The sequence below is a fragment of the Geotrypetes seraphini genome, chromosome 1 (genome assembly GCF_902459505.1).
Source record: "Geotrypetes seraphini chromosome 1, aGeoSer1.1, whole genome shotgun sequence".
NCBI classification, from domain to species: domain Eukaryota; kingdom Metazoa; phylum Chordata; class Amphibia; order Gymnophiona; family Dermophiidae; genus Geotrypetes; species Geotrypetes seraphini.
The window spans coordinates 374,849,063-374,874,316 of NC_047084.1; the positions used below are offsets into that span (position 1 = coordinate 374,849,063).

General features: G+C 43.9%; 1 protein-coding gene across 1 annotated transcript in view; it reads left to right on the forward strand.

Annotated features, from left to right (window-relative positions):
* Positions 1 to 25,254, forward strand: part of LOC117346133 (low-density lipoprotein receptor-related protein 2-like) — a 266,925-nt gene that overhangs the window by 117,641 nt on the left and 124,030 nt on the right. Inside the window, exons 14-17 of the mRNA XM_033915540.1 lie at positions 2,465 to 2,770; positions 2,896 to 3,099; positions 12,069 to 12,188; positions 16,150 to 16,323. Of these exons, the coding sequence (XP_033771431.1) occupies positions 2,465 to 2,770; positions 2,896 to 3,099; positions 12,069 to 12,188; positions 16,150 to 16,323 (804 nt within the window). The remainder of the gene's footprint in view (positions 1 to 2,464; positions 2,771 to 2,895; positions 3,100 to 12,068; positions 12,189 to 16,149; positions 16,324 to 25,254) is intronic.

A 25,254-nucleotide genomic window follows, 5' to 3' on the forward strand; every position in this document is an offset into this window, starting at 1 on the left:
TCTGTAAGGGAAGTTTTGGAAGCCTCGCGCAAAGTTTCAACCGACTTTGTTGTTCCCAGAAATGGACCAGGTTTTCCTCCTGGTGTTCCTCGCATCATCTGGACCCGATTTCGGTCCCGGTGTCTTCGGTGCTGGACTATTTGTTGCATCTGTCTAATTCGGGCCTGAAGACGACTTCCGTTCGGGTGCATCTCAGTGCCATTTCAGCTTTCCATCGTCACTTGGAAGGACGTTCTCTGTCGCTTCATCCTCTGGTGACTCGTTTCATGAAGGGTCTAGTCAATGTTTGTCCCCCTCTCAAACCTCCTCCGGTGGTGTGGGATTTGAATGTTGTCTTAGCTCAACTGATGAAACCTCCCTTTGAGCCTATCAACAAGTCTCACCTTAAATTTCTCACTTGGAAGGTGGTTTTTCTGATTGCGCTCACATCTGCTCGTCGGATTAGTGAGCTTCAGGCTTTGGTTGCGGACCCACCTTTTACTGTATTTCATCATGACAAGGTGGTTCTCCGCACCCATCCTAAATTCTTACCTAAGGTTGTGTCTGATTTCCACCTCAATCAATCCATTGTTCTTCCTGTGTTCTTTCCTAAGCCCCACTCCCATCCGGGCGAAACGGCGCTTCACACGCTTGACTGTAAGAGGCGTTGGCTTTTTATCTCCAACGTACCAGGTCTCATCGGAAGGTTCCTCAATTATTTTTGTCCTTTGATCCTAATCGTTTAGGACATCCCGTTTCCAAGCGCACTTTGTCCAACTGGTTGGCTGCTTGTATTTCTTTTTGTTACGCTCAGGCTGGGCTTACGCTCCCGGGTCGAGTCACGGGGCATAAGGTCCGAGCGATGGCAGCTTCTGTTGCTTTCCTCCGCTCTACTCCTGTGGAGGACATATGTAAAGCTGCCACTTGGTCTTCGGTTCATACGTTCACCTCCCACTACTGCCTGGACACTTTGTCCAGAAGCGATGGACGGTTTGGCCAGTCGGTGTTACGTAACCTGTTTTCATAGATTGCCATCCTCCCACCTGCCCTTTTTTGTTGTTGGCTTGGAGGTCACCCACATGTGAGAATATGCTGCCTGCTTGTCCTGGGATAAAGCACAGTTACTTACCGTAACAGGTGTTATCCAGGGACAGCAGGCAGATATTCTCACAACCTGCCCGCCTCCCCGGGGATGGTTTCTTTGCTAGTTATGGAACTGAGGACCACGAGGTGGGATGTGCCCTCTAGTGGGCAAGAAGGCATGCACATGCGTGGTGCAGTGTAGCAAACTTGAAACTTCAATCGTTTGCTTGAAAAGCTGTCCGCGCTGGGGCTCCGTAGATGACGTCACCCACATGTGAGAATATCTGCCTGCTGTCTCTGGATAACACCTGTTACGGTAAGTAACTGTGCTGTCCACCATCTCTCTCCCTCCTCTGTTTTTAAACCCATTATTTCTTCCCTCCCCCCTGTCCAGCATATGCATGTCTCTTTAAACCTCCCTCTGTGTACTTCTATACCACGGTCCCCTCCTCCCAAAGGTCTGCATGTTCCCCCCTTCTTTGTAGCATCCTCTGGCTTCCCCCCTCCCCCGGCCTACAGTCTCTTGCACTATAAAATTGCTTGCCTTTATTTGGAAAGCTGCTATATTCTGCACACTGTAAAACTCCAGACACACACACGCCGCCAGAACGTTCTGATTCCTTCTGAGGACAAGCTGTTCAGTGAAGGGAGGGGAAGTTTACACATACTTTGTAGTCTTTCCTCCACACCACCCCACCCCTTCAAACCTACAGTTTGGCTCAATCTGAAACTACTGTGTGAGTAGTTTCAGATTAGATTGAGCCAAACTGTAGGTTTGAAAAAGGGGGGGGGGGGGTGAGAAAAGGCTACAAAGCAACTTGTAAATTGGTGAATCGATGCGAATTGGGCAACACTACTGCAGATTGCTTTCTTTTGAGTTTATGCACTTACTGCCAAGGCTTGTCAAAGCTTTAAATGCTGGATCTTAATCTCTGCAAAGTTCTATTCCACTGGCCCAAGCTCTGAGTGTAAAATCAGCCTATGACATCTGGCCACAAGCTCCTCTTAAACCTTGGAAGTAGACATTTGAGCCTGATATGTCATTTGTCAGCTTGAAATCATGATAGTAGTCATGCACATCCATCCATTTGATGCTATGTTCTAATGCCTTAGACTAGTATGGCTACCATTCAGTCTTCATTTGTATCGTAAGATTCTAAGGTAGTTCATATTCATTAACCCTTGCTATTTTACCAGCTGCTAAACACTTGGCTTTCATTTTCTTCTTGAAAGAAAAATTGCAAATATCAAATTTTACATATTTGGTATAAACACCACTGTAGACTTCAAGGTTTCCCCAATAGTAAGACACATAACTGTATATTTAGTAATGTAGGGGCAGAAACTTAAAATATTTTGCTTATAAAATATATACAAGAATAATTTCTTTCTTTTTCCTCAGTCTTCTCAGCAAGCATTGACATTCCATCTGGCAACATATATTGGCTGTCACGTTATGGCAAAGCTATTATGGTTACTAGATTTTCTGGCATGGGGACAAAGAAACTCTACCAATCCAAGAAAACTATCCAGTATTTGTTTCTAGACTGGAAGCAAGGGTTTTTGTATTGGGTTGAAGATGCAGTTATTCAACGGATGAACCTCAGTGGTGGTGACATGCAGAATGTCTGGAAAGGGGTTGAATTGGAAGCAAGCAGCATCGTCATGGATATTAAATCAAATAGCTTCCTTTGGAGCACAGGTGTAGGTAAGTACTGAAAGTCAGTATAACTCTGACACTGTCAAATTCTCAAGATAGGTTTTACTTTAAAGTTCACTTTTTTCTGTATGATTAATATACCTAAGCTTTTGTGTTTTTTCCTACCTGTCTAGGTTTACATGTACTAAGTCTCTTGAAAGGTAAATCTTCTATCTTAAGGAAAGACTGGATAACTCCATTGGCAGCTGCATATGAACCATACTTGATAACTGTCAATGAAACAACTCTCGAAGTATGGGACAAAAGAACTATGGAGGTTTTTGCAACAGTGAAAGACACTTTTATTAAAGTTGTCATAGTATCGGATATGGAAAAAGGCAAGTCTTTCATTTTTTAGTATCTACTAAAGGCTCAAGTGTTAATATGCTCCTGGGTCAGTTCTTAAATTGTATTTAACGGATTTTAATTAGCACTTGACTATTGGGATTCAATAAAGCAAGCTGGTAAGCCATGAAGCCCAATAAGTTTGTTCTTGTGTAATCCCACTCTATTCCTGACCAAGTGGGTTATGCATCCCATGTTGCAAGACTGCTTGTAGGAAGCTTCATTTACATAATATTTTCAGGTCTTCCTCTCACTTCAGAACTGCCCTCTGGTCTCCAGTTGCTTTCCTGCTCATGTTTAATTTTTTCTTCAGTTTTTTTCATATGGTTTCATGCCATGCTGCAAAGATTCCCTGTGGATACAGCTCTGGCTGCAGGAGATTGCAAACTTTACAGTTCTGCTTACAGGGGATTGACTGATTTGCAGTGCATGTCCTGGACAGCCTGCATCTTCATATTAGGGCTCAAGGTCCTGCGCTTCAGGATGGAAACTGTGCAGTCTGATTACATTGGTGGTTTCTGGGGAATTGTTGGTGTCCCTGGATTTGACAAGAGGCCTATCTTCATATCCTTATTTTTCCATAGCACAAGAAATGAGGTTCCATGTTCTGAAGCAGCACTTGCAATTTGCAGCTTTGCCCTTTGGGTTGGCAACAGCACCCAGGACATTCGCAAAGGTGATGGTAGTAGCAGCCTACATACAGAAACTCAGGCTTCAAGTCATTTGTAGCTGGACAGCTGGCTCATCAGAGCCCTGTTGGAGACCCAGGAGCATCAGGCAGTTCACCAGGTCATTCAGCTACTTCAACACCTAGGCTGGGTGATCAGCATTCAAAAGAGCCAGCTCGTTCCAATGTAGAACTTAATACCTGAGTGTCTGCTTCACCACAGGGCAAAACAAGGTCTTTCTGCCTGACCCGCACCTGGAGAAGCTTCGTTAGCTGATATGTACTTTCCTGGAGACTCTGACTCCAACTACCTGGCAGTACCTGCAGGTCCTGGGATTATGGTTATGACCATAGATGTGGTTCCCTGGGCAAGGGCCCATCTGCACATGCTAAAGGATATGCTTATTTCTGGTTGGAGTCGAGGGGGATCCATTGTATGCCAGGCTCCCTTGGAAAGCAGTGGCTCGAACAGTCTAGCCTGGTGGTTGAATCCTTCTCTGTCTCCAGGGCCTTCCTCTCCAGGTCCCTGCCTGGGTAATCCTGATGACAGATGCTATCCTGTAAGCTTGGGGGGCTTTTTCCTTTGACAGGCTGGTTCAGGGCTGGTGGTCCCCATCTGAGAGAAAGTGTTAGACAATCACCTGGAGCTTTGGGTGATTTCATTTGGCTCTTCTACTTTTAAAGTGCTTTCTCCTGAATCGGGCAGTGCCTTCTCACACTGCCATGGCAGTGACTAAGAGCTCATCCTTGCACTTGGAAGCTCAGCTTCTCTTCTGTTGGGTGGAAAGCCACCTTTTAGCAATTTTCTGCAGTGCATGTAAACTGGGCGGATGACATGCAGGCAAGATCTCGGCCATTGACTCTGGATCCAGGGGAATGGTCCTTGTCCCATAGAGCTTTCAGGTGCATAGTAGAGCAGTGGGGGGTCACCCATTGTTTGACCTCACAGCATCATCAACAAACAAGGTGGATTAGTTCTTTAGATGCTGTCATGAGCCAGGAAGTGAGGGCTTGGACATGCTGGTGCAGCCCTGTATGCTAGAAGGTTGTCTGTCTTCCCTTCGTGGCCTATGATAGGCCGTCAGGTGAAGGCACCCAACTGGCCAAGGTGACTATGGTATGCTGACCCTAGTTAGCTTACTGCTGGATCAGGGGCTCCAGCTTCCCTGTCAACCTCGTTTCCTTACTAAGGGCCTGATTGTACACCAGGATCTGGACCACTGTAATCTTATGACTGGCTCTTGAGCGCATGATCTTACCACAGAGGCTACTCTGAGCATGATGGCTACTCTTATGCAGTAAGAAGTCAACTCTGGCCTATGCTAAGGCTTGGAGATGTTATCAATCTTGGTGTCCAGAGGCATGAGAATCAGTCCTTCCCTTCAATACCACAGAATCTAGTATTCTTTCTGGATGGGTTGGAAAAGGATCTGGCTGTTGGCTGAGGGTTCAGATTGCCAGTCTTCTCTTGGTCCTAAGTCTCTGAAAGGTTCTTTGGCCACTCATCCAGATATCAGGTTTTAGAGGCATATCAAGGCTTCAGTACCTGTTGCGGCTACTCTGTCTGACTTGGAATCTTAATCTAATTCTCCAGTCTCTGGCTCGAACAGGCATCCTTAATGGATCATGCTGTTAAGACAAGTTTTCCTGGCGGCAATAATTTCAGCCCACAGAATGTTCAAGCTTCAGGCTTTATCTTGGAGAGATCCTTTTCCTTAGATTCTTGCATGTTTCTGCACACTGGTCCTTCCTTTCTCATGAAGGTAGTCTCTATTTTCCACATCAATTAGGAGGTCCAGCTTCCTATGTATACTTGGGTTCAAGGAAGAAAGGTCGCTGGATGTGTGCAGACTTGGGAAGTTGCACATGAGTTTTCAGGTTTCCGACCACCTGTTCATATTGGTGGGTAGCCAGCTTTGAAGGACACCATTTGGAGATGGATCCAAATGGCTATTTCTTCTGCCTATATTGCTGCCAGAAAAAAAGCCCACTCTCTCTTAGGGCTCATTCTGCTAGAGGCGTTTTCTCCTTATGGGCAGTCATGGCAATTTCTCTTGATTTGCAGAGCTGCTACCAGGTCCTTGCATATGTTTTACAGGATCAGTTGTGGCAGCCAAACCAGATACTGCTGTCGGTGTTTCTGTTTTGGCAACTAATGGACCCCCAACTAATGGACTGCTTTGTGTCCCACATGTCCAGGAATATAGTAGATTGTACAAGAACGAAAGATTAGGGCCCTAATTCACTAAAGGAGCGATGGTCCATTGCTGCTAACCGACCCAATTCACAAAAAGGTCCACCACGTATTTTTCCTCTTGCTCACCCATTTTCCGACCTGACCATGCAAATTAGTAAAACTCCATGCAAAATAGCCAAGCGATTGATTCACTTACTTTACATTGCTTGGCTATTTTGCATCAGGTTTTACAATCTTAAAACCCAACTGCTAAAGACCTGTCGGTAACTATTATGGACAGGTCTGCTGGGTTTTTTTTCGTATTTTGTAATGGCGCAGAATTTTGTGTGTATTACAAATGCAAAATATCTGCCCAATAAAAAAAAAATTGAGAAGCCCTCTCCCAATGACCCATGACAAACCCCCTCCCCAAACCCTCCCTCAGGCCCCCCTCCATTACCTGCTCCTCTGCCATCTGCTGCCCTCTGCAATGTAGGCCTTAGGCCCCTCCCTGGTGCATCATCTGATGCCTATGGAGGGGCCTAAGGCTCTGGCTCAGATGCCTTAAGCCCCTCCCCTTGGACAGGATCTTAGGTGTCTGAGCCAATCAGGGACTCCATTATACTCCCTCTGTATCCAGGATTAAAGGGGGAGGAGCCTTAGCCTGTGCTCTTTCCCTTGTATCTGGGATAGAGGAGCCTAATGGAGTCTGATTGACTCAGACACCTAAGACCCCACCCAAGGGGAGGGGTTTGAGGCATCTAAGCATCTTGAGCCAATCAGGGCCCATGCATCAGATGCACCGGGGAGGGGTCTAAGGTCTACATTGCAGGAGGGACTCCTGCCATATTTAAGTTGGCGGCAGGGGCCGTCTGGTGGCAGGAGGGAGTGGGCATACCTCCTGCCATTTTTTTTGGTTCAGAGAGGGAGGTGCTTTGTCATGGGTCTGTTGGGGAGGGTGGGTTTTTTTTTTTTGGGGGGGGATCTGTGCCATTGGGAAAAACCCCCAAACTGTCAGAAGCCCTGATAGCAATGATAGGAGGCTGCTTCTCCTGTCACTGTCAGGGCCCTGCACATGTCTCAATTGCTCATCGAGCAATTGAGTCGGTGGGTTTGCATGCAAATGATTGCACTTTTGTGCAAATCATTTGCATGCAAACTTGATAGTGAATCAATCACTGTTTGAGAATCGGCCAACAGCGATTGAGTTATCTTTAGTGAATCTAGCCCTAGGTTCTTACCTTTGCTAATCTCTTCTGGTATATCCACACTATTCCTGGAACCCACCCTGGGAATTGCTGATTTGCAGATTGTATGCCTTGATACATACTAGTAAGCTGGGCTTAAGTTTCTTGACCAGTTTTTCTAAAAGTACTATCTGAACATGTTATGCTCTCTGCCTTGGGGGTCCTTAGCTGTGCCCCCCCTCCTTGTTGGGTGCAGGCAGCATCTCCTTATAGCACAGTTCTTTTCAGGTGTTTACTGTTTACTATCCTGTTTCATTTGTTACAAAATTTTAATGTTATGAGCAGATTAGATTTGTTTTTCCCCATACCCCTCCTCTGTCCTCTTCAGGTATCAGTCTGCTTTTTACATAAACGGGAGACCAGAGGGCAGTTCCGAGGTAAGAGGAGGGTCTGAAAAAATTATATAAATGAGGCGTCCTATAAGCAGTCTTGCAACATGGGATTTAACCCACTTCAGAAATAGTGTGGATTTACAAGAAAGATTAGCAAAGGTAATAATCACTCTGCTTGTACCACAGAAGGGCAGTGTATCAAATTATGACCCTTTATCCTTACCCTGTGGCTAATACAGTATGTTAGCCTTCTAAATGGTTTTATCCAAGCTTTGTAGGTAAGAATTAGCCCAGGATTCCAACGACTGAGCTACAGAAGGTCTGAAGGGGCACATATAAATAACAGTAAACATTATAGTAGAAGCATAAAGCCCCAGAAATCAAGCGACTAAAAGTAGGTCAGGATGAAATGCCTTGCCTGGGAGGGGCCTGGTGACCCTCAGGTCTGTGATAGCTTACAGTTGTATTTAACCCAAAGCCCTTACTCAAGCAAGCATTAGTGTTGCATGCTGAAGAGATGTGAAAAATATGATTTCCCCCCCATCACCACCATAAAGGTCTATCATGGCCTTTCATGGAAAATTTCTTATGAAATTGTACATCGCCTAGAAAATGTGATAGGCGATTAATCAAATTTTTCTAATAAACTTGGAAACTTGGAAAGCTACAGGTTGCTTGGCTTAAACATTTTTTTCCCCAAAGGGAAGCTTAAAACTGGGAAATAAAACTATAGTGTGATGCTTCTGTGGTCAGCAAGGCTATTATGTGTCCAGGAATAAATGGGCAGATTTGGATGGGATAAATGCCTTCTGTCTTTTATAATACACAAAAATATACTAGGCTTTCAGTTAATCTACTCCGGATTCTGTGTATGTGGTGATTTTATCCTTGCCCATTGACTGGTTTGCAGAGAGAACATAACTTCCCTATAAAGGCAGAGCCCCAATCCACAGCTCAAGATTTTTTTTTCTCTGCAAGTGAACTGTGCAGAGGGGTCTGATCTGCTCTTAGTTCTTTTTTTCTTATGCTTAAAGTCACTTTCTGCCTTAAGTGCTCTGAGAGCCCATTCTTGAGGATTCTCTGCCTGGGGGAATGGGGCACAGTTCTACTGTGCCAGTCTAGCTCTACAGGGCAGCCCTCAAGTGGACTTGGAGAGTCAGCCTGCTTTGTCGGGGCTTGGGGTCCGTTCCCTTGGGAACCAGCTTGCCTCTGGTTTCTCAGTGGCTTGAGTGCAGGCTGCAAATGCCCTGAATAAGAACCCTGATCACTGAACAGTGGGAGACCCCAAAGGGGTCCTTGCAGGTTGCTAAGGCCATGACAAACTTTCCCATGGTGCCTGATTTCTAGTAACTTTGCCCAGTTGAAGGTGGATTCAGCTGTAGCTCAAGCATACTACTCTCCCAAGCAAAAGTGGTGTCATGCTGAAAGATGCACAGGACTGCACGATGGACTTGGTACTTAAACAGTTTGAAAACCTAGGAATTGGAACTGCTGCTTTTGCTGTGAGGGCCTGCTTTTGCTGTGCTGTGCTGGGACCCATTCAGAGGGGAAGGACTCCTGCCCTCATGTTGTACAGGAAGGTGTAGATTGTGGCAGATGCTCTGACCTCGGTCATGATCAAGGTGTTTGCTTATGTCTCAGCTTGCAGGATGCTCTGGATCTGCCAGTGGGAAGGTGAATCAGGTGTCCAAAGCTACCTTAAGCATATTTCCTTTTAAGGGTCAAATGCTTTTTGGCAAGGGCCTTGATGATCTTATGGCCAATGCGGTAGATTTCCGCCTCGAGTCTCTACCAGAGAACAAGCCGTGACTGCCTCTGAGCAGAAGTAGTGCTTTTTTTTCATCCCTCCCAGAGTTCCTTGGCTCAGAGACCTGTCCAGGTTACTAGCAGCATTTCAACAGCTCCAGGTACCAGCAGACTTCTGGTTCCCGCCTTGCTCATCTTCCAAGAAAACCCATGACAGGCTGCCAGCCCTGCTCCCATATATTGGAGGGGGGGAGGGGGGAAGTTGGCGTTTTCCAGTTATGATCTGGAGGACACATAAGCAATATATGCCGCATCTGGAGGACACAAGTGACGCACGACAGCAAATCACCTCAGTACTAACCTCCCCCCCCCCCCCCAAAACAAACAAACAAACCAAAACTCTTCACACAAAGCTGTAACCTAGACACACTCTCCTCCAAAATTACTGACAAATGCACCTGAAGCAGTTACACTCTGGCTAACTTTCCTCAACACCATCCTTTGCACTGGTCACCTGCCACTTCAAATGGGCTGCATGGCCTTGACCCCTGTCTCCCCTCCCCTCCCCACTATTAACTGAATAAGCAAAATTATCACAGAATACCACAAGTCACACTTGACAGGGATAGTGTTGGAGTACAACTAGGGCAATTATCCCGGTCAGAGCCCTAAGCCAGCTGTGTAACACCAGCTCTAGCAGCATACATATTTCAAATCTGATATTCTACCTTTTTGTTTGGTGATGTCATTCTTCACATCACATTGGTCTCGCTCTGGTTTCTGTTTCCATTTGTCTACTCAACTCACTTGCCAGGGTCTCCTAACAATTTGACATGTCGTCTTTCTCCATGCTCATTTATTTTCCATCTGTATGTTTTTCCCATCTAAATCTAACATAAAATCCATTTCTAAACTGCATCACCTAAGTTCTATGCAGTTTACAAAAGATTAGCTAGGAATACACAATTGATGATAGGAGACTAGAAACTCAAATTTGAAAATAAGTCAACAGTCTCCTAAAATGCAAATATGAAAGACGTCAATAGTAAAGGTTTAAACTCCTTATGCTAGATTGCAGCCTGGTTGGAAAGTATCTGATCATGATATCTTTAATTTACAACCTTTCGCCAATGGGAAAATCAGAAGAGCTTTAGAGCTTCTAGAGGATTTTTGAGTAGAAAAACAAAATTCAATCAAATAAGGATGTTCAGCAAGCATTTCCCTTCCATCTCCTATACTTCCCTTTCTAGTATTTCCCTTGTGCCCATCTCCCTGCCTTAATCTCACTATTCTATGATCTACTCCTCCTGTGTACAGTATCACTCCTCTATATCCCTGTCTGTCCAGTATCTATCTTCTGCGTTCTTATTCTCCCCATGTCTAGCCATATTCTGTGTCCATATACCATATTTATCGCTCCATAAGATGCACTCCCCTCCTCCCCTCCAAGTGAGTGAAAATGTAGGTGCATCTTATGGAGCAAATATAAATTTTTGTTTAAACACCCCTCCCCTGGTACCTTACCAGCGCTATATTGGCAGGAGCTTTCTGCACTCCTGCCCCTCCCTCACTGGATGGTTGCTTCCTCATCTCTTGCGGCAGAGCGGCGCACAAGGCAGGCATGAGCTTTTCATGCTCTTGCTTGATGAATGGCTGCTGTCAGTTCTCAAGTCCTGTGGCAAAAGGAAGAAAAAACCTGCAATTCCTGGCTGGGTTGGCCCCATTGTGCCTCCCCGGGGTGGATCTACTAGCCTGATAGAGCAGCCCTGCGTGCAGGAAGTGTTTAACTGGAACCTTCTTGCTGCAGCGTCCCTCCTGACTGGTAGTTGCATTGGAAAAAGGGACCCAGCCAGGAGAGTTGCAGGTTTTGGGGGGGGGGGGGGGGGTTTCCTGCTGCCATTAGGAGGGTGCAAGGGTGAGGGGCTGTTGGACACACAAGAGGGAGGGGACTGTTGCACCTGTGAAAGGGGGAGGGGGCTGCTAGACACACAATCGCACCAAGGAGTGCTGCTGACCAGGAGGGGTGGGAAGGGAGCAGGGGGCAACTTGCGGCAGATAGTTTATTGCGGTGACAAGGCCATTCATCGCTCCACGGAGTGGTGAATGCCCTTGTACCTGTGGCAACCAGTCACAACCTGTGAATGACCTTGTACCTGTAGCAACCAGTCCCTTCCCCCTCTCCTCTCCCCTCCCTCCCTGTTCCTATGGGTTATCTGCAGCTAGCTGCGGTTAAGTAACCATGTCATTTTTCTATTGCAGAGCAGACGAATTGCTCATTATGGCAACTTTCCCCATCCCCCTCTTTTTTTTTTTTTCTTTTTTCTTATTTGTGGAGCTCGGTAGTTATGTATTGAAACTGAGCTATGGACTGGGGCTCTACCTCTATAGGGGAGGTGCTCAAAGTTGTATGTGTTTTCTCTCTGCAAACCAGTTCACAAAAAGGGATAAATCACCATATGTACAAGCATCTGTAGTACATTAACTGAAAGATTATTCAGGTAAGAACCTAATCTTTCATTAGTATAGTCTAGAACCTTTTTCCTTGAATAAAATTGTAGTGAATCTTTGCCTTCCTGAACTTGTTTATAGCAATTTCAGACCTTTAATGGTTGGCAGAATCTACTTCTGCTTTCATATTTACCAGATTAATTTGCTTTCCCAATAAGAGAAACTTTTCCAACAGCATCTTATTGGTCTATGGCAGCCAGACTTAGACCTTGGTCTTGATTTCAAAATCTGCTCTTTAGTTGATGAATAGAACAAAGCAGCATTACTCTTGCATTCATCTCTGCAGCTAGTCACTCTCCATGCAGTTTTGAAAATGGCGACTGTCTTAAAGATGAGATCTGTATATCTAAACCTGGAGGTGTGATCACTTGCCTTTGTCCAGATGACCGTGACAGCTGTTCTGAAGGTAAGTATCCTCGAAGGGGATCATGAGGCTTCGTCTCTTATATGGTCTCATAACTTACCAGTTGGGGAAATATCTGTTCAAATGAGATCAATATTCAGTGAAATATCTGTTCAAATAAGATCAATATTAAGTGAACATGACCTACTTGACCTATTTTAGGTACTACTGTTTTTGGTTTTTTTTTAAGAGAGCCCTTTAGCTGGATCAGACTTGGTGTAGTAGTAGATCTTTCATAGGAATTGTTCTCGAGACCATTGCCTTGGTGCCTTCCTAGTAGCTGAGCTGTGAATGGCCTAGGCCATGGGTGTCCAACCTGCGGCCCGAGGGCCGCATGTTGCCCAGTGAAGTATTTTGTGTGGCCCCGGTTGAGGGCGATGCAGTGTTTTCCTCTGCTGCCCCTGGGTGTTTACCGTCTTGCCAGCTCCCTCCTCTGTCTTGCTGCGGCGTTTGCACTTTTCTGTGGCCCCAGAAACATTTTTTTTGGGCCAATGCGGCCCAGGGAAGCCAAAAGGTTGGACACCCCTGGCCTAGGCAGTTTATTCCATTTAAGGTTGGAGGGCCCCCACACAATGGCCGCAACAGAGCCATGTTTAAGGGGAGCTATAGGACTATGTAGGACTCTAGCTGCAGACAGTGGTGTAGTAAAGGGGGTGGGGGGAGAACTGCACCAGATGCCATCTTCGTGAGGGCGCCAGCACCTCTCTGCTCCATGCCAAGCTCCCTTTCCCACCTATCCCTGTATTGCTTTAAAATCTTCTACTCTAACCTGCTGCTTGCACTGGCCTGGCTCCTTCTAAATTCACTTCCAGGACACGGGGCCAGGAAGTGTTTTCTGAAGAAAAGCCAATGTGAACAGCAGGTAGGAGAAAGCTGCTCATGCTTGTGAATATGTAAAGTGGTATGGGGATGGGAGGGGAGAAGGGGGTCAATGGAGTGGGGGTGGAGAGGACACAGGGAAGGGAGGTACCACTCCCCTGGATGCCTCCTACCCTCACTATGCCACTGGCTGCAGCACCTGATATTTGCACTTTCCATATCTGGCTAAAACTGAATGGGTACATCCTGTAATGATGGAAGATAACTTTTTAAATTGTTTTAATTTGCCTATCTTTTTTTGATTCTAGAAGTAAAGGAAGCTCAACATTTTACTGTATATTAAAATTTGAATTGGTGTGTGCTTTGCACCAGTTCTAGAATGGCATCTTGGTGCCAAGATTCTGCTAAAGAATACTTATGTGATTATGGGCATTGACACATGAATGTTCAGATGCACCCTTTTACCAAGTCTATGGCATGCATAAGTTGGCATGCCTAGGTGCAGCAAGTAAGGCTCAAAAAGCTTTCTATAAACATGTGTAATTGGGAAATGGGGGGTCCTGTGGCCTGCCCATGTGTGCCCCCTTGCAATTTGTCATGGTGGCACCTTTGCATATATTTCTAGGCACCATTTTATACAAATTGCCCCAAATGTGTTTAATTCAACCCACATTGAAACCACATCTATCCCACCTTCAATTTTTCAAAAAGCCAAGAAATGTATCAACTGAATCTGAAGCACTGTTCCCTCCTAGGCTGAGTAGGGTGAGTCAAGCTTGGGTTTTTTTTTTTTTTTCTGCCAATGGTGGGGGAACGGTTGGTGCTTCAACATAGCTTGCCTGTCCTTCACTATTGAAACTGACAAAATGGTACCCCCACTGTTAGGTGTATAAGTGGAGGATTCCCACTTAGCTTAGAGGGAACAGTGCTGTCGGTCTTCACCTCATGACCATTTCATTAACAAGGAATCGCCCACAGTTTCCGTGCTTATACTAAATCTGCAAACTGGTTTAGACACACTTTTCATGTAGATTTGTCTAAATTGTCTCTCCTTCTTACCTCCCAGAGAAATCTGTTCCTCAGATAAGCTGCTCTTAACTGTACCATTCACTGCAAATTCCAAACTTTATTCCTTTCATTTAGATGCCCCTATGCCTGGATTAAATTACCCGAGTTGTCCACCAAGCCCCTTCCCTTTCCTTTTTAAAAGCAGACGGAAAACCCACCTGTATTTCTTTTATACCCAGCCTTTCCCAAGGTGGGTCACAGTAAGGTAAATACACAAACAGAATCACAAACATCAATATAAAGCCTCCTAAAATTACAAAGGCTACCAGCGCCTTACATCAACTATAAATCAAGTCCCATATTTCATCTTCAACATTTTTCTTAAAACTACTCAAACTAGATTGCTGTTGTAAATATCCCGGAAGTTTATTCCACTTGCGAGGACCCACACACGAAAATGGTTGCTCTAGACAGGCTAACCGCAGCTGTTTCACTGTTGGAATATGTAGGTTATCATGAGCGCAGCATATGCTGTGGTTCATATGGCAAAATGCTATCCATCAAATGTTTGAGCCTTATTGTGTATACAAAGATGCGCCATGTCCAGTAATTTATTAAGGATTCTATGTTCTAATTTTAACCAATACAAAGATATATAGCATTCTGTCACATGATCACTCATTCTTAATCAAAACAGAGTTCGAACAATCGCATTCTGGGCTACCTGCAGCGCACTCAGTACTGATGAAGGTATACCCAGAAGCACCAAATTGCATTAGTCTAAGCATGATAATACCACACTCTGCAAGACAGTCCTAAACATAGACAGACAAGTATGAGCACAAACTGTTCAAACAGATGCAATTTGAAAAATACCGTTTTTACTACTACACATACTTGCTACCTGAACGTCAGACAAGAATCCAGTAGAACCCCTAAATATTTGATATAACCTTTTTTGATATAACCTTCAATCCATAACACTACTTCCCACCAACCCAGCCTGCAGATTAACCGTTCCCATTAACTGTATCTATGATATCCTGTTTGTCTTGCCTGTTTAGATTGTAAGCTCTTTTGAGCAGGGACTGTTGTCTTTGACTCTGCACAGCACTGTGTATGTCTGGTAGCACTATAGAAATATCAGTAATAAACTAGCATCTGAACTGATGAACTAGAATTTGTTCAATGGTGGCAGGTGTGCAATACATGGTTACAGATTCTGTCTTTTATAAGTGCTTATAAAAGGATACCTATTTAAGCCTTGTCCAGTGGTGCACAAAATTGTATCCAGAGTTGGGAGTCGAATCGCTTTAAACACAAACTGCTATGAGCTCTAGTAAGGAGATGCAATTCAGCATGAAAATTACCACATGATATTTAATAATGCTGGATATTCAGTGCCAGCTCAGTTCTGAATATCTGGGTCTCGGTGGTTACCTAGAAGTTAGCTGAGTGCATAGGCTGACATTGACTGGTGCCTGGATAACTGTAGCACAGCAAAAAGACTGTGCAGGCTGCTGATTACCAGTGCTAACCAAATAAGCAGGCACTTGACCATTTAGAGGAGGGCTGATGGCAGAGTGCCTGCTTAGTTGACCAGCAGGGGCTTTCAGTTTGTGGTAAGGCAGGAGTCTCTTCTGCACAGTTAAACCCTCTTGAATATTGGGAAAACTTTGGTTTCAGCCTGGAAGGAGCTAAAATGTAAAAACAAGTTTCTATTTCACATGAATATGCATGAAGAGAATGTCACGATTTACATGAATGTAATACTGCCTTCTAGAAGTGCAGGGAAACTGCTTCCTCGATTAACCATAAGAATTGGCCAGTGTTGACCATTTAATGCCGTTTGTCTTCAATCTCTAGCTATTGAGCATCTATACAATTGTTGCCTTTTTAACACCTCCAGGAAAACCAGCTTCAGCGTGATTTCAACATGGTCAATCATACAAGCTGCCTAAATATGTGGGACAATCAGAATAGCAAGTTGGTCACAGCATGTTAACATGTGACTTTGATGTACTTAAGCACTCATTTTCAATCACTTGCACAATTTTTATGTACATTTAAAACATTTAACTTGTGGCTTTCAGAACTAGAAAAACCTGAGCTTAATAAAAGCTGTTTTGTGTTCCAGATTCCCAGTCTGTAGTTGTCCCTTCTGTATCACAGACTCCATATTGCCATTGGGCTTCTGTAAAGTGCCGAGATGGGACTGAATGCTTTCCCATAGATCACATGTGTGATGGGGAAGTGGATTGCCAGGATGGATCAGATGAAGAAAATTGTACTGAATTCTGTAACATGCCAGGTAATAGTTTGCCATCCTCATGGTCACCCTACCAGCACACTACGTAGAAAGACATCTCGCCATCAAATACAGGCTTAAGAATGGCTCTATCTCAAAGATAGCTTGAGTTTTTAATAAAATTTTAAGATTAAATATTACTAAAATTGTTATGGTTAATTCAGCTCAGATCTATTGATGGCCAATTTATCTGAACTAACCCTGTATATTTGATGCTGGGGGACATTCATAGCTTCCACCATTGAATATCTGGGTATGTGCCCAGGTTAACTATTAAGTTAGGACTGCCTTCTTGCTGTCAACTTTTTATGCAAGTTGGCTACAGCATTAGTGTTACTATAGTCTAACCAGCAAAATTGTGACCTCATTACTGACCATAACTTATTTTATTAAATTTATTACCTGCTTAAACCTAAGCAGCTTACAAAATAAAACATAATACAACACAAGTCTCAATATCCTCAAAGAATGGTACTATTCATTCAATTAAAAGCCTCCACAAAGTCTTCATTAAGTTCTGGAAATCCAAAAGTGCTCTTAATGGTCCTGTCAATGGTCCTGACACCCCTGATTGGAATGGAGATCAAGGTACGAAAACATTTTTTCAGGGTGATAGTGTGACATGTTCTGCATACAAAACATGCTTCATATTTGGAGATATCACTGGATGGTGGTTGTGTGTAAAATTGAGCACCATATGAGAGCACCAATCTACACAGGCATTCCTAGGAGCCTGCTTATGGACGCATCTGCAACTTATCTGAATACTTGCATCAGCAAGCATAACTGTCACTTAGACCATATGGCTTATCTAGACTGCCTAACCATGCCATATCTATCTCTCTCCCTTAGAGATCCAAAGAACGTGTCCCAAGCTTTCTTGAAATCAGGTACTGTCTCCACCTACACCAGGCTAGTTCAAGCATTCACCACCCTTTCCGTGAAGTGTTTTCCAAGGTTACTTCTGAGGCTATCCCTTTTACCTTCATCTCATGCCCCCTCATTTAGCATTTCCTTTAATTGAAAGACTCTCCTCATGAGCAGCCATCGTCTAAATTCTGAGCCATTTTTTTTTTTGGCTGAGGTTTGTTTTGAAAAGTGCCAATTTGCAAAATCATACTACTTTTTTATATTGTTTCAGATCATTGATTAAACCATGTCAACAGTGTGGAAATCTGAACCATCATGAAGTTCTGCAGAAGAAAACTCCAAAGGAAATCTATGAATGTCTGATACAAACATTAGGCGAGAAATGCTCATCATGCACCAAAGTAAAGTAGTGTGCTAACTTTCAGTGTGGCGACCGATACAAAAGATGCAGCAAGGTCTGGGAGGTCTTACTGTCAACTCCTGAAATTGTTGACCATGTCCAATGTCAGTTTTGTTAGTTGCCCCCCCAACATTAGGTGGTAGGGGTTAAGTGCGAGGCGCCCTGACAAACGCCGGTCCCAGGTTCAGTTCCCTCACTGACGACTCACCAGGAAGTAGAATCAAAGAGGCAAAGCCAGAGGTGATTGCATAAAGAATATATTATAGAAATAGTCTTACAGAAAAGCAATATTTATAAGCATTACAATTAAGCATTACAATTAATGAGACAGCAACGCAGTTTCCCTGCCTTACATAGTTCAGAGACAAAGAGACAGAGTCTGAAGTTCTAGGGAGAGCCAGAGAGAGAGAGAAAGAAAGAGAGAGAGAGCCAAGACCCCTCTCCTCTAGAGATAGATAGATTGATAGCTAGCTTGATAGAGCAGAGAGGAGACTTTTATAATTTGGAAACTTATTCTGAATATAGAAACTATTGTATGTCCCAGTATCTTTCTGTTTAGAATTTGTAAACTGTTTGAAACAATGGTTAATTTAATTGATAAAGGAGGGCGTGATACTTGCAAGCATGGTAAATGGGATTAGTCTCTGGCTTCTTTGTCCCATTCAAGCAGCCTGTCTTCTGATCTGTGCACCTGGACCCATTGTCCTAAGCACCCTCTTTAAACAGACATTAACACCTTTTAGCTAGTCATGATTCAATCAGGGCTACTTAAAACAGTTTCCCTGCCCTCAGGATCTATCTGCATTCACATGCCAGAGTCAGATTGATATAATTTCCCATAGGCCTTCGCTGACATAAGTAATGCCAACTAAAATTGCTGAATGGTAGCGATAGCTAGGATGACATCCATGACCTGATTTTGGCAGATGGCAAATGTCATCTGAGATACTACAGATAGCCAAGGAATATGCTGGGTGCATGAGCACCTGGGTATGCAGAAGCTGTAGCCAAGTAGGTGCCCAAATGTTTGAATGCTGACAAAAACAACAAAGTAGACACTTCCAAGTTATCAGTAGCATGGAATGCTGCTACTGTTTGGGTTTTTGCCAGGTACTTGAAACTTGGGATTGGCCTCTGTGAAGACAGGATACTGGACTAGATGGACCATTGGTCTTATCCAGTAAGGCTATTTATGTTCTTGAATATGCAGCATTTTCAGCAAGCTATTGCCAACTTTTTGGATACTGAGATGGAGCAGTTCATGCAATGGCAGCACTCGGGTTCTCCAAGGCCAAGGAAATTCAAGACCCAAAAGTTAGCTATTACATCTTCCTGATCCCAACATTGTGGCCATGATCTTTCCTGCTATCTTCTAAGGGGCTAATCAGTTAGAATACTGCTGTAACTTGGTGTGCTGATTAAAGAACTCATTGAAAGAAAATAGGGAGGTTTTTTGGGCAAGATCATGCACCTCACAAAGCTGGCAAAACAATGGATGTTTTGACTCATTTGGGGTTTCAGTGCATAGACCATCCACCCTACTCACCAGATCTCACTCTACCTTACTTTTCTAGTTTCAAACCTTAGTGTTTGAAAGAGCAACAATTTTTGAGTGATTCGGAGATGATTGCAGCAGCAGAGCAATATTTCAGTGACCATGTCTGAAGTTTTTGTAACCCTTCCAAACACTTTGTCTGTGCCATGTATGTTGCACTTAAGGGTGAATAAGTGGAATGACTTGTAAGCTTCATGGCTCCACGTCATTCCCTTCTTGGTTGGGCTGAGAACTTTTCAGCACTCCCTTGTATCGGCTTGCAAAAGAACTAAGAATTCACAATTGAAAAGGTTTCATTATCTATGAAAGATTAAATTGCTCCATTCTGCCACAATTTTTGTGACTTTGTTGAAACTGTTTGTTCAGTCTTTTATACACAGTTCCCCCCCCCCCAACCAGGGAATCGATCAACACTCAATCTGAAGGTCTTGGGACTGTAGTATAGAGGGTTGTAAAATTATCTTAATCCATCCCCTACATCTTAGCAATTTACTGTTAACCAACCACAATATAAATTAGGATGGAAAAACAGCACTCAAGGAAATGCAAAGCAGGGGTGGGAGAACTATCAATATGGCAAATTGAGCCATATTACAAGCTCTTGATGATAAACATTTCCCATATTTAAAATTGTGTGGTTGGTTTTTTTTTTTATGGTTCCACAGAACATCTCTCAAACATCATAGGATAGACAATTACACTACCCCCAAAATGAGGGAGGTGCTTCATTAACCCACTTAACTCAAAATATAAAATCTGTGCTGCCTTTTGAATTGGAGTGGCTTAAGTAAATAAATTTTTAGGCAGGAATCTTGAAGCACATGGATACCCCTTTTGTACTAGCATTAAATTGGCTTTCTACATGTAGTAGTCGGTTTGCTAAGTGCCAATTTTTAGCTCCTTTAAATTCTAACATTAGAATACTATTCATAATGATACTTTATGACTTTTCTAGTTAAATACTGTAAGCATCTTTAAATAAGTTTTTAGACCAGATTTGAATTTAGCTAGAGAGGTTTCCTGATGAAGATAAAGTGGAAGAGTGTTCCTAGTGTGGGGGCTTTTACCGAATGTAATTTTGTGAAGTTATTGTAGGTGATGTGACAGGAGGCACATTTGAAAAGATTTTGACTGGACCAGAGTATAAATTAGCATAGGGCAGGTCAGATGTTCACAAAAGATGTGCCAATAGTGAACACCAGAGATCTGTATGCAACTTTACACCAACTGAAACCAGCCCCCTCTTTACAAAGGTGTGCTAAGATTTCTAGCGTGACCTAAATATGTGCTTAACGCGTGCATGTTATCCTATGGATGTGTTAAGTTAGCACACATGTTCATTTAATGTGCACTAAATCTACGCTACAACGCTTAGCCCAGGTGTAAATTGCATTGTAGAACTCCTTGCACCCAGTTGAGCATAAATCGGAGCTGTTCTATAAAGGTTGCTGGGAGATATACTTGGAGTAATATCAGGAAACTCCTTCTCTTCCCCCCCCCCCCCCACAAGCAGTATCTCACTTCGGTTCACCACACAATTGTTTCCCACCTATTCACCTTTATAGGACCCCTCAGGGACCCCTGAAGAAGACTTTTGTCGAAACGCGGACCGTGTTGGGTCCTGTATCCCTAGTGGACTAGGTCCTTTAAGGCTTTTATGTGGATGACCTATTTTTATGTTGATGAATTTATTTTATGTGGATGATTTCAGTGTACCTTTGGAAGTTTGACACTTTAAAATAAAGTCCATTTTGGAACATTGTCACTCCACAGAGCTTTTTTGGTTTTCTCTGGATTTTCTTCTTTGTGGATATTTCGGGGTCAATTCCTTTGTTTTTTGCATATAAGCACTAGGATGCACATTTACTTACGTGGGTTACAATTTACATAACACACTGAACAAAATTTTTTTTTTTGTACCTATAAATCACACATCCAATATACAATCATAGTAGGCCAAAGGTGGACCTTGCCATAAAATAGGGGTTCTCAACTACATTCCTTGAGGGCTACAACAAAGCCTGGTTTTCAGGATTTCTGTAATGAATGTGTGATCCATTTGCATACATATTTAATGTGGAAATCTGAGGACTCCTGGCCTATACTAAAGCAAAATTCCAGATTAGAACCAAAAGTGTAATGTAATGTAATTTATTTCTTATATACCGCTACATCCGTTAGGTTCTAAGCGGTTTACAGAAAATATACATTAAGATTAGAAATAAGAAAGGTACTTGAAAAATTCCCTTACTGTCCCGAAGGCTCACAATCTAACTAAAGTACCTGGAGGGTAATAGAGAAGTGAAAAGTAGAGTTAGAGGAAAAATAGAAATAAAATAAACATTTTAACAAGACAGCATTGATCTAAATACTTTGGAAGGTAGAAGAGAGGAGAGAAAGGAATAGAAGCAGAAGGGGGAGCCGTTGAACAGTAGAATTCTGGAGAAATTTAAATGATAGAAATAGAACAAAACAAAGACAAAAGGCAAAACAATAGATAAGATTAAAGATAAATCATAAGCTGGAAAGAAAAATAAAATAAAACTTTGTCTTCAATCCACGGTTTCAGCGTCAGTGATGAAGTGGAGCAAGTAAGTTTAGGAGGAGCGATTGATGTTTCCAGAAAGGGCTTCTTCAGGGAAGAGACTTGGCCGACAGTCCCAGGATGCCTATGTCTCCTCCCCTGCGATGTTCTCCCATCCATGCATTCCCTCCCAGACACACTGCCCGTGCCCCAGCCGCTCCAAGGAGGCTGCCCCAGATGAGGCCCACGGTGAATGCAGGATTCTCTCCTCTGCGGGAAAGCCGCCCGGAGCCGACAGTCGATCTTCTTAGCGGATTGCATGGGGGGAAGAGTTCACACTCTTGGTAGGATCGGGTCTGTGTGCTCTCGGTGGTTGTGGCTGGTCTCGTTGCTGCTTAGGTGTAAAAGCAGTTGATCTCCACTGCTGCTGATATTTAAAAGCAGGCAGATTGATCTCTCCAATGGACTGCAGGGGGAGGAGTTCACACTCCTGGCAGGATCGGGTCTGTGGGCTCTTGGTGGTTGCGGTAGGTCTCGCTGCTGCTTGTATGTAAAAGCAGTTGTTTTTCTACTGCTGCTGATATTTAAAGCAGGTAGATTGATCTCTTAAACGGGATATAGGGGGAGGAGCTCACATGCCTGGCTGGATCGGGGCAAGGGCTCCTATTATAGGCAGCTGGTCTTGCTGCTACTTAGGTGTTAAAGCAGTTGATCTTCCTAGCGGACTGCAGGAGGTGTGGAACTCACACTCCTGTCATGATCTGGTCTATGGGCTCTTGGTAGTTGCGGTTGGTCCCAATGCTGCTTAGGTGTAAAAGCAGTTGTTCTCCCACTGCTGCTGATATTTAAAAGCAGGTAGATTGATCTATCCAATGGAATGCTGGGGGAAGATCTTATATGTCTGGCTGGATCATGGCAAAGGGTTCCCGGTAGTGGCGGCTGGTCCTATTGCTGCTTAGGTGTAAAAACAGTTGATCTTCTTATCGGATTGTAGGGGGGGCGGATCTCACATTCCTGGCAGGTTCGGGTCTGTGGGTTCTTGATGGTTGCGGATGGACCCGCTGCTGCTTAGGTGTAAAAGCAGTTGTTTTCCCAATGCTGCTGATATTTAAAAGCAGGCAGATTGATCTCTCCAACAAATTGTATGGTGAAGAGCATACACGTCTGGTTGGATTGGGACAAAAGCTCTCGATAGTGGCGGCTGGTCTTGGTGCTGCTTAGGTGTAAAAGCAGTTGATCTCCTACTTCTGATGATATTTAAAAGCAAGCATATTGATTTTTCCAACGGAATGCTGGGGGAAGAGCTTACTTATCTGGCTGGATCAGGGCAAAGGGCTCTCGGTAGTGGTGGCTGGTCCTGTTGCTGCTTAGGTGTAAAAAACAGTTGATCTTCCTAGTGGACTGCAGGGGGAGGTGGAGCTCACACTCTTGGCTGGATCGGGTCCGTGGGCTCTTGGTAGTTGCGGATAGTTCCGCTGCTGCTGAGGTGTAAAAGCAGTTGATTTCCCACTGTTGCTGATATTTAAAAGCAGGTAGATTGATCTCTCCAATGGACTGCAGAGGGAGGAGCTCACATGCCTGGCTGGATCGGGGCAAAGGGCTCTTGGTAGTGGTGGCTGGTCCTGCTGCTGCTTAGGTGTAAAAGCAGTTGATTTTCCTAGCGGACTGCAGGGAGGGTGGAGCTCATATTTTTGCAGGATCGGGACTGTGGGTTTTTGGTGGGTTGGTCCCGTTGCAGCTTAGGTGTAAAAGCAATTGATCTCCCACTGCTGCTGATATTTAAAAGCAGGCAGATTGTCCAGGGAGAGGAGCTCTGCACTCAAACTGCCATCCTCCTCGCCTCCAAGTTCCGGAAGTTCCAAGTGTGGAATTCACAAAATCAGTAAGGAAAACTTATTGTCGTACCCAGAAAAATTCTCTTAAATTTTCATTTATTGTATTAACCATGTGTTCTATAGTAATCTGGAATGGGGAAAGACCTTAAACTGGTTAGAAACATGATGGCAGATAAAGGCCAAATGGCCCATCTAGTCTGCCCATCCACAGTAACCATTATCTTTCTCTCTGAGAGATCCCATGTCCCTATCCCAGGCTCTCTTGAATTCAGACAGTCTCGGTTTCCACCACCTTTTCCGGGAGACTGTAAAGTATTTCCTCAGATTACTCCGGAGCCTATCACCCCTTAACTTCATCCTATGCCCTCTCATTGCAGAGTTTCCTTTCAAATGAAAGACTCGACTCGTGCATATTTATATTATGGAGGTATTTAAACAACTCATATTTCCCCTCTCCCGCCTTTCCTCCAAAGTATACAGATTGAAATCTTTAAGTCTTTCCCCATACGCCTTATCACAAAGACCACACACCATTTTAGTAGCCTTCCTCTGGACCGAGTCCATCCTTTTTATATATTTTTGAAGATGCGGCCTCCAGAATTTTACACAATATTCTAAATGAGGTCTCGCCAAAATCTTATACAGAGGCGATACCTCCTTTTCCCTACTGGCCATACCTTTCACTATGCAACCTAGCATCCTTCTAGCTTTCGCTGTCACCTTTTCATCACATACAATCACACCCAAGTTTTGCTCTTTCGTCATGCACATAAGTTCTTCACTCCCTAAATTGTACCATTCCCTCTGGTTTTTACAGCCCAAATGCATGACCTTGCATTTCTTAGCATTAAACTTTAGCTGCTAAATTTCAAACCGTTTTTCAAGCTTCACCAGGTCTTTCATGTTGTTCACACCATCCAGCGTATCTATTCTTGCAGATTGGTATCATCCGCAAAGAGGCAAATCTTACCCGACAACCCTTCAGCAATATCATTTATAAAAATGTTAAAAACAGGCCCAAGAACAGAACCTTGAGGCACACCACTGGTAACACCCTTTCCTTAGAGCGATCTCCATTGATCACTACCCTCTGTCACCTTCCACTCAACCAGTTCCTGACCCAGCCTGTCACTTTGGGACCCATCCCGAGGGTACTCAATTTATTTATCAGACGTCTATGTGGAATGCTATCAAAGGCTTTGCTACAGTCTAAATACATCATCTAGCAAGCATCCTCTATCCAATTCTCTGATCACCCAGTCGAAAAAATTGATCAGATTTGTCTGACCTCTAGTGAATCCATGTTGCCTTCAGTCCTGTAATCCACAGACTTTCAGAAGCTTGACTATTCTCTGTTTTAAAAGCGTTTCCATTAATTTGCTTACCACAGATGTCAGACTTATAAGCCTGTAATTCCCTACTTCTTCCTTACTTCCACTTTTGTAGAGAGGGACCACATCCGCCCTTCTCCAGTCCTCCGGAACCACTCCTGATTCTAGAGACTCATTGAAAAAGTCAGTCAGCGGAGCTTCCAGAACTTCCCCAAGTTCCTTCAGCACCATCGGATGTACATCATCCGGCCTTATTGCTTTGTCTACCTTTATTTTAGTTAGTTCCTCACTAACACAACCCTCTGAAAATCCATCAAGGTCTATTACTCCTCCATCCCTGTTCACATTTGTCTTCTGAGGTCCTGCTCCTGGCGCTTTAGCCGTGAACACAACAGAAATATTTGTTAAGCAATTCGGCC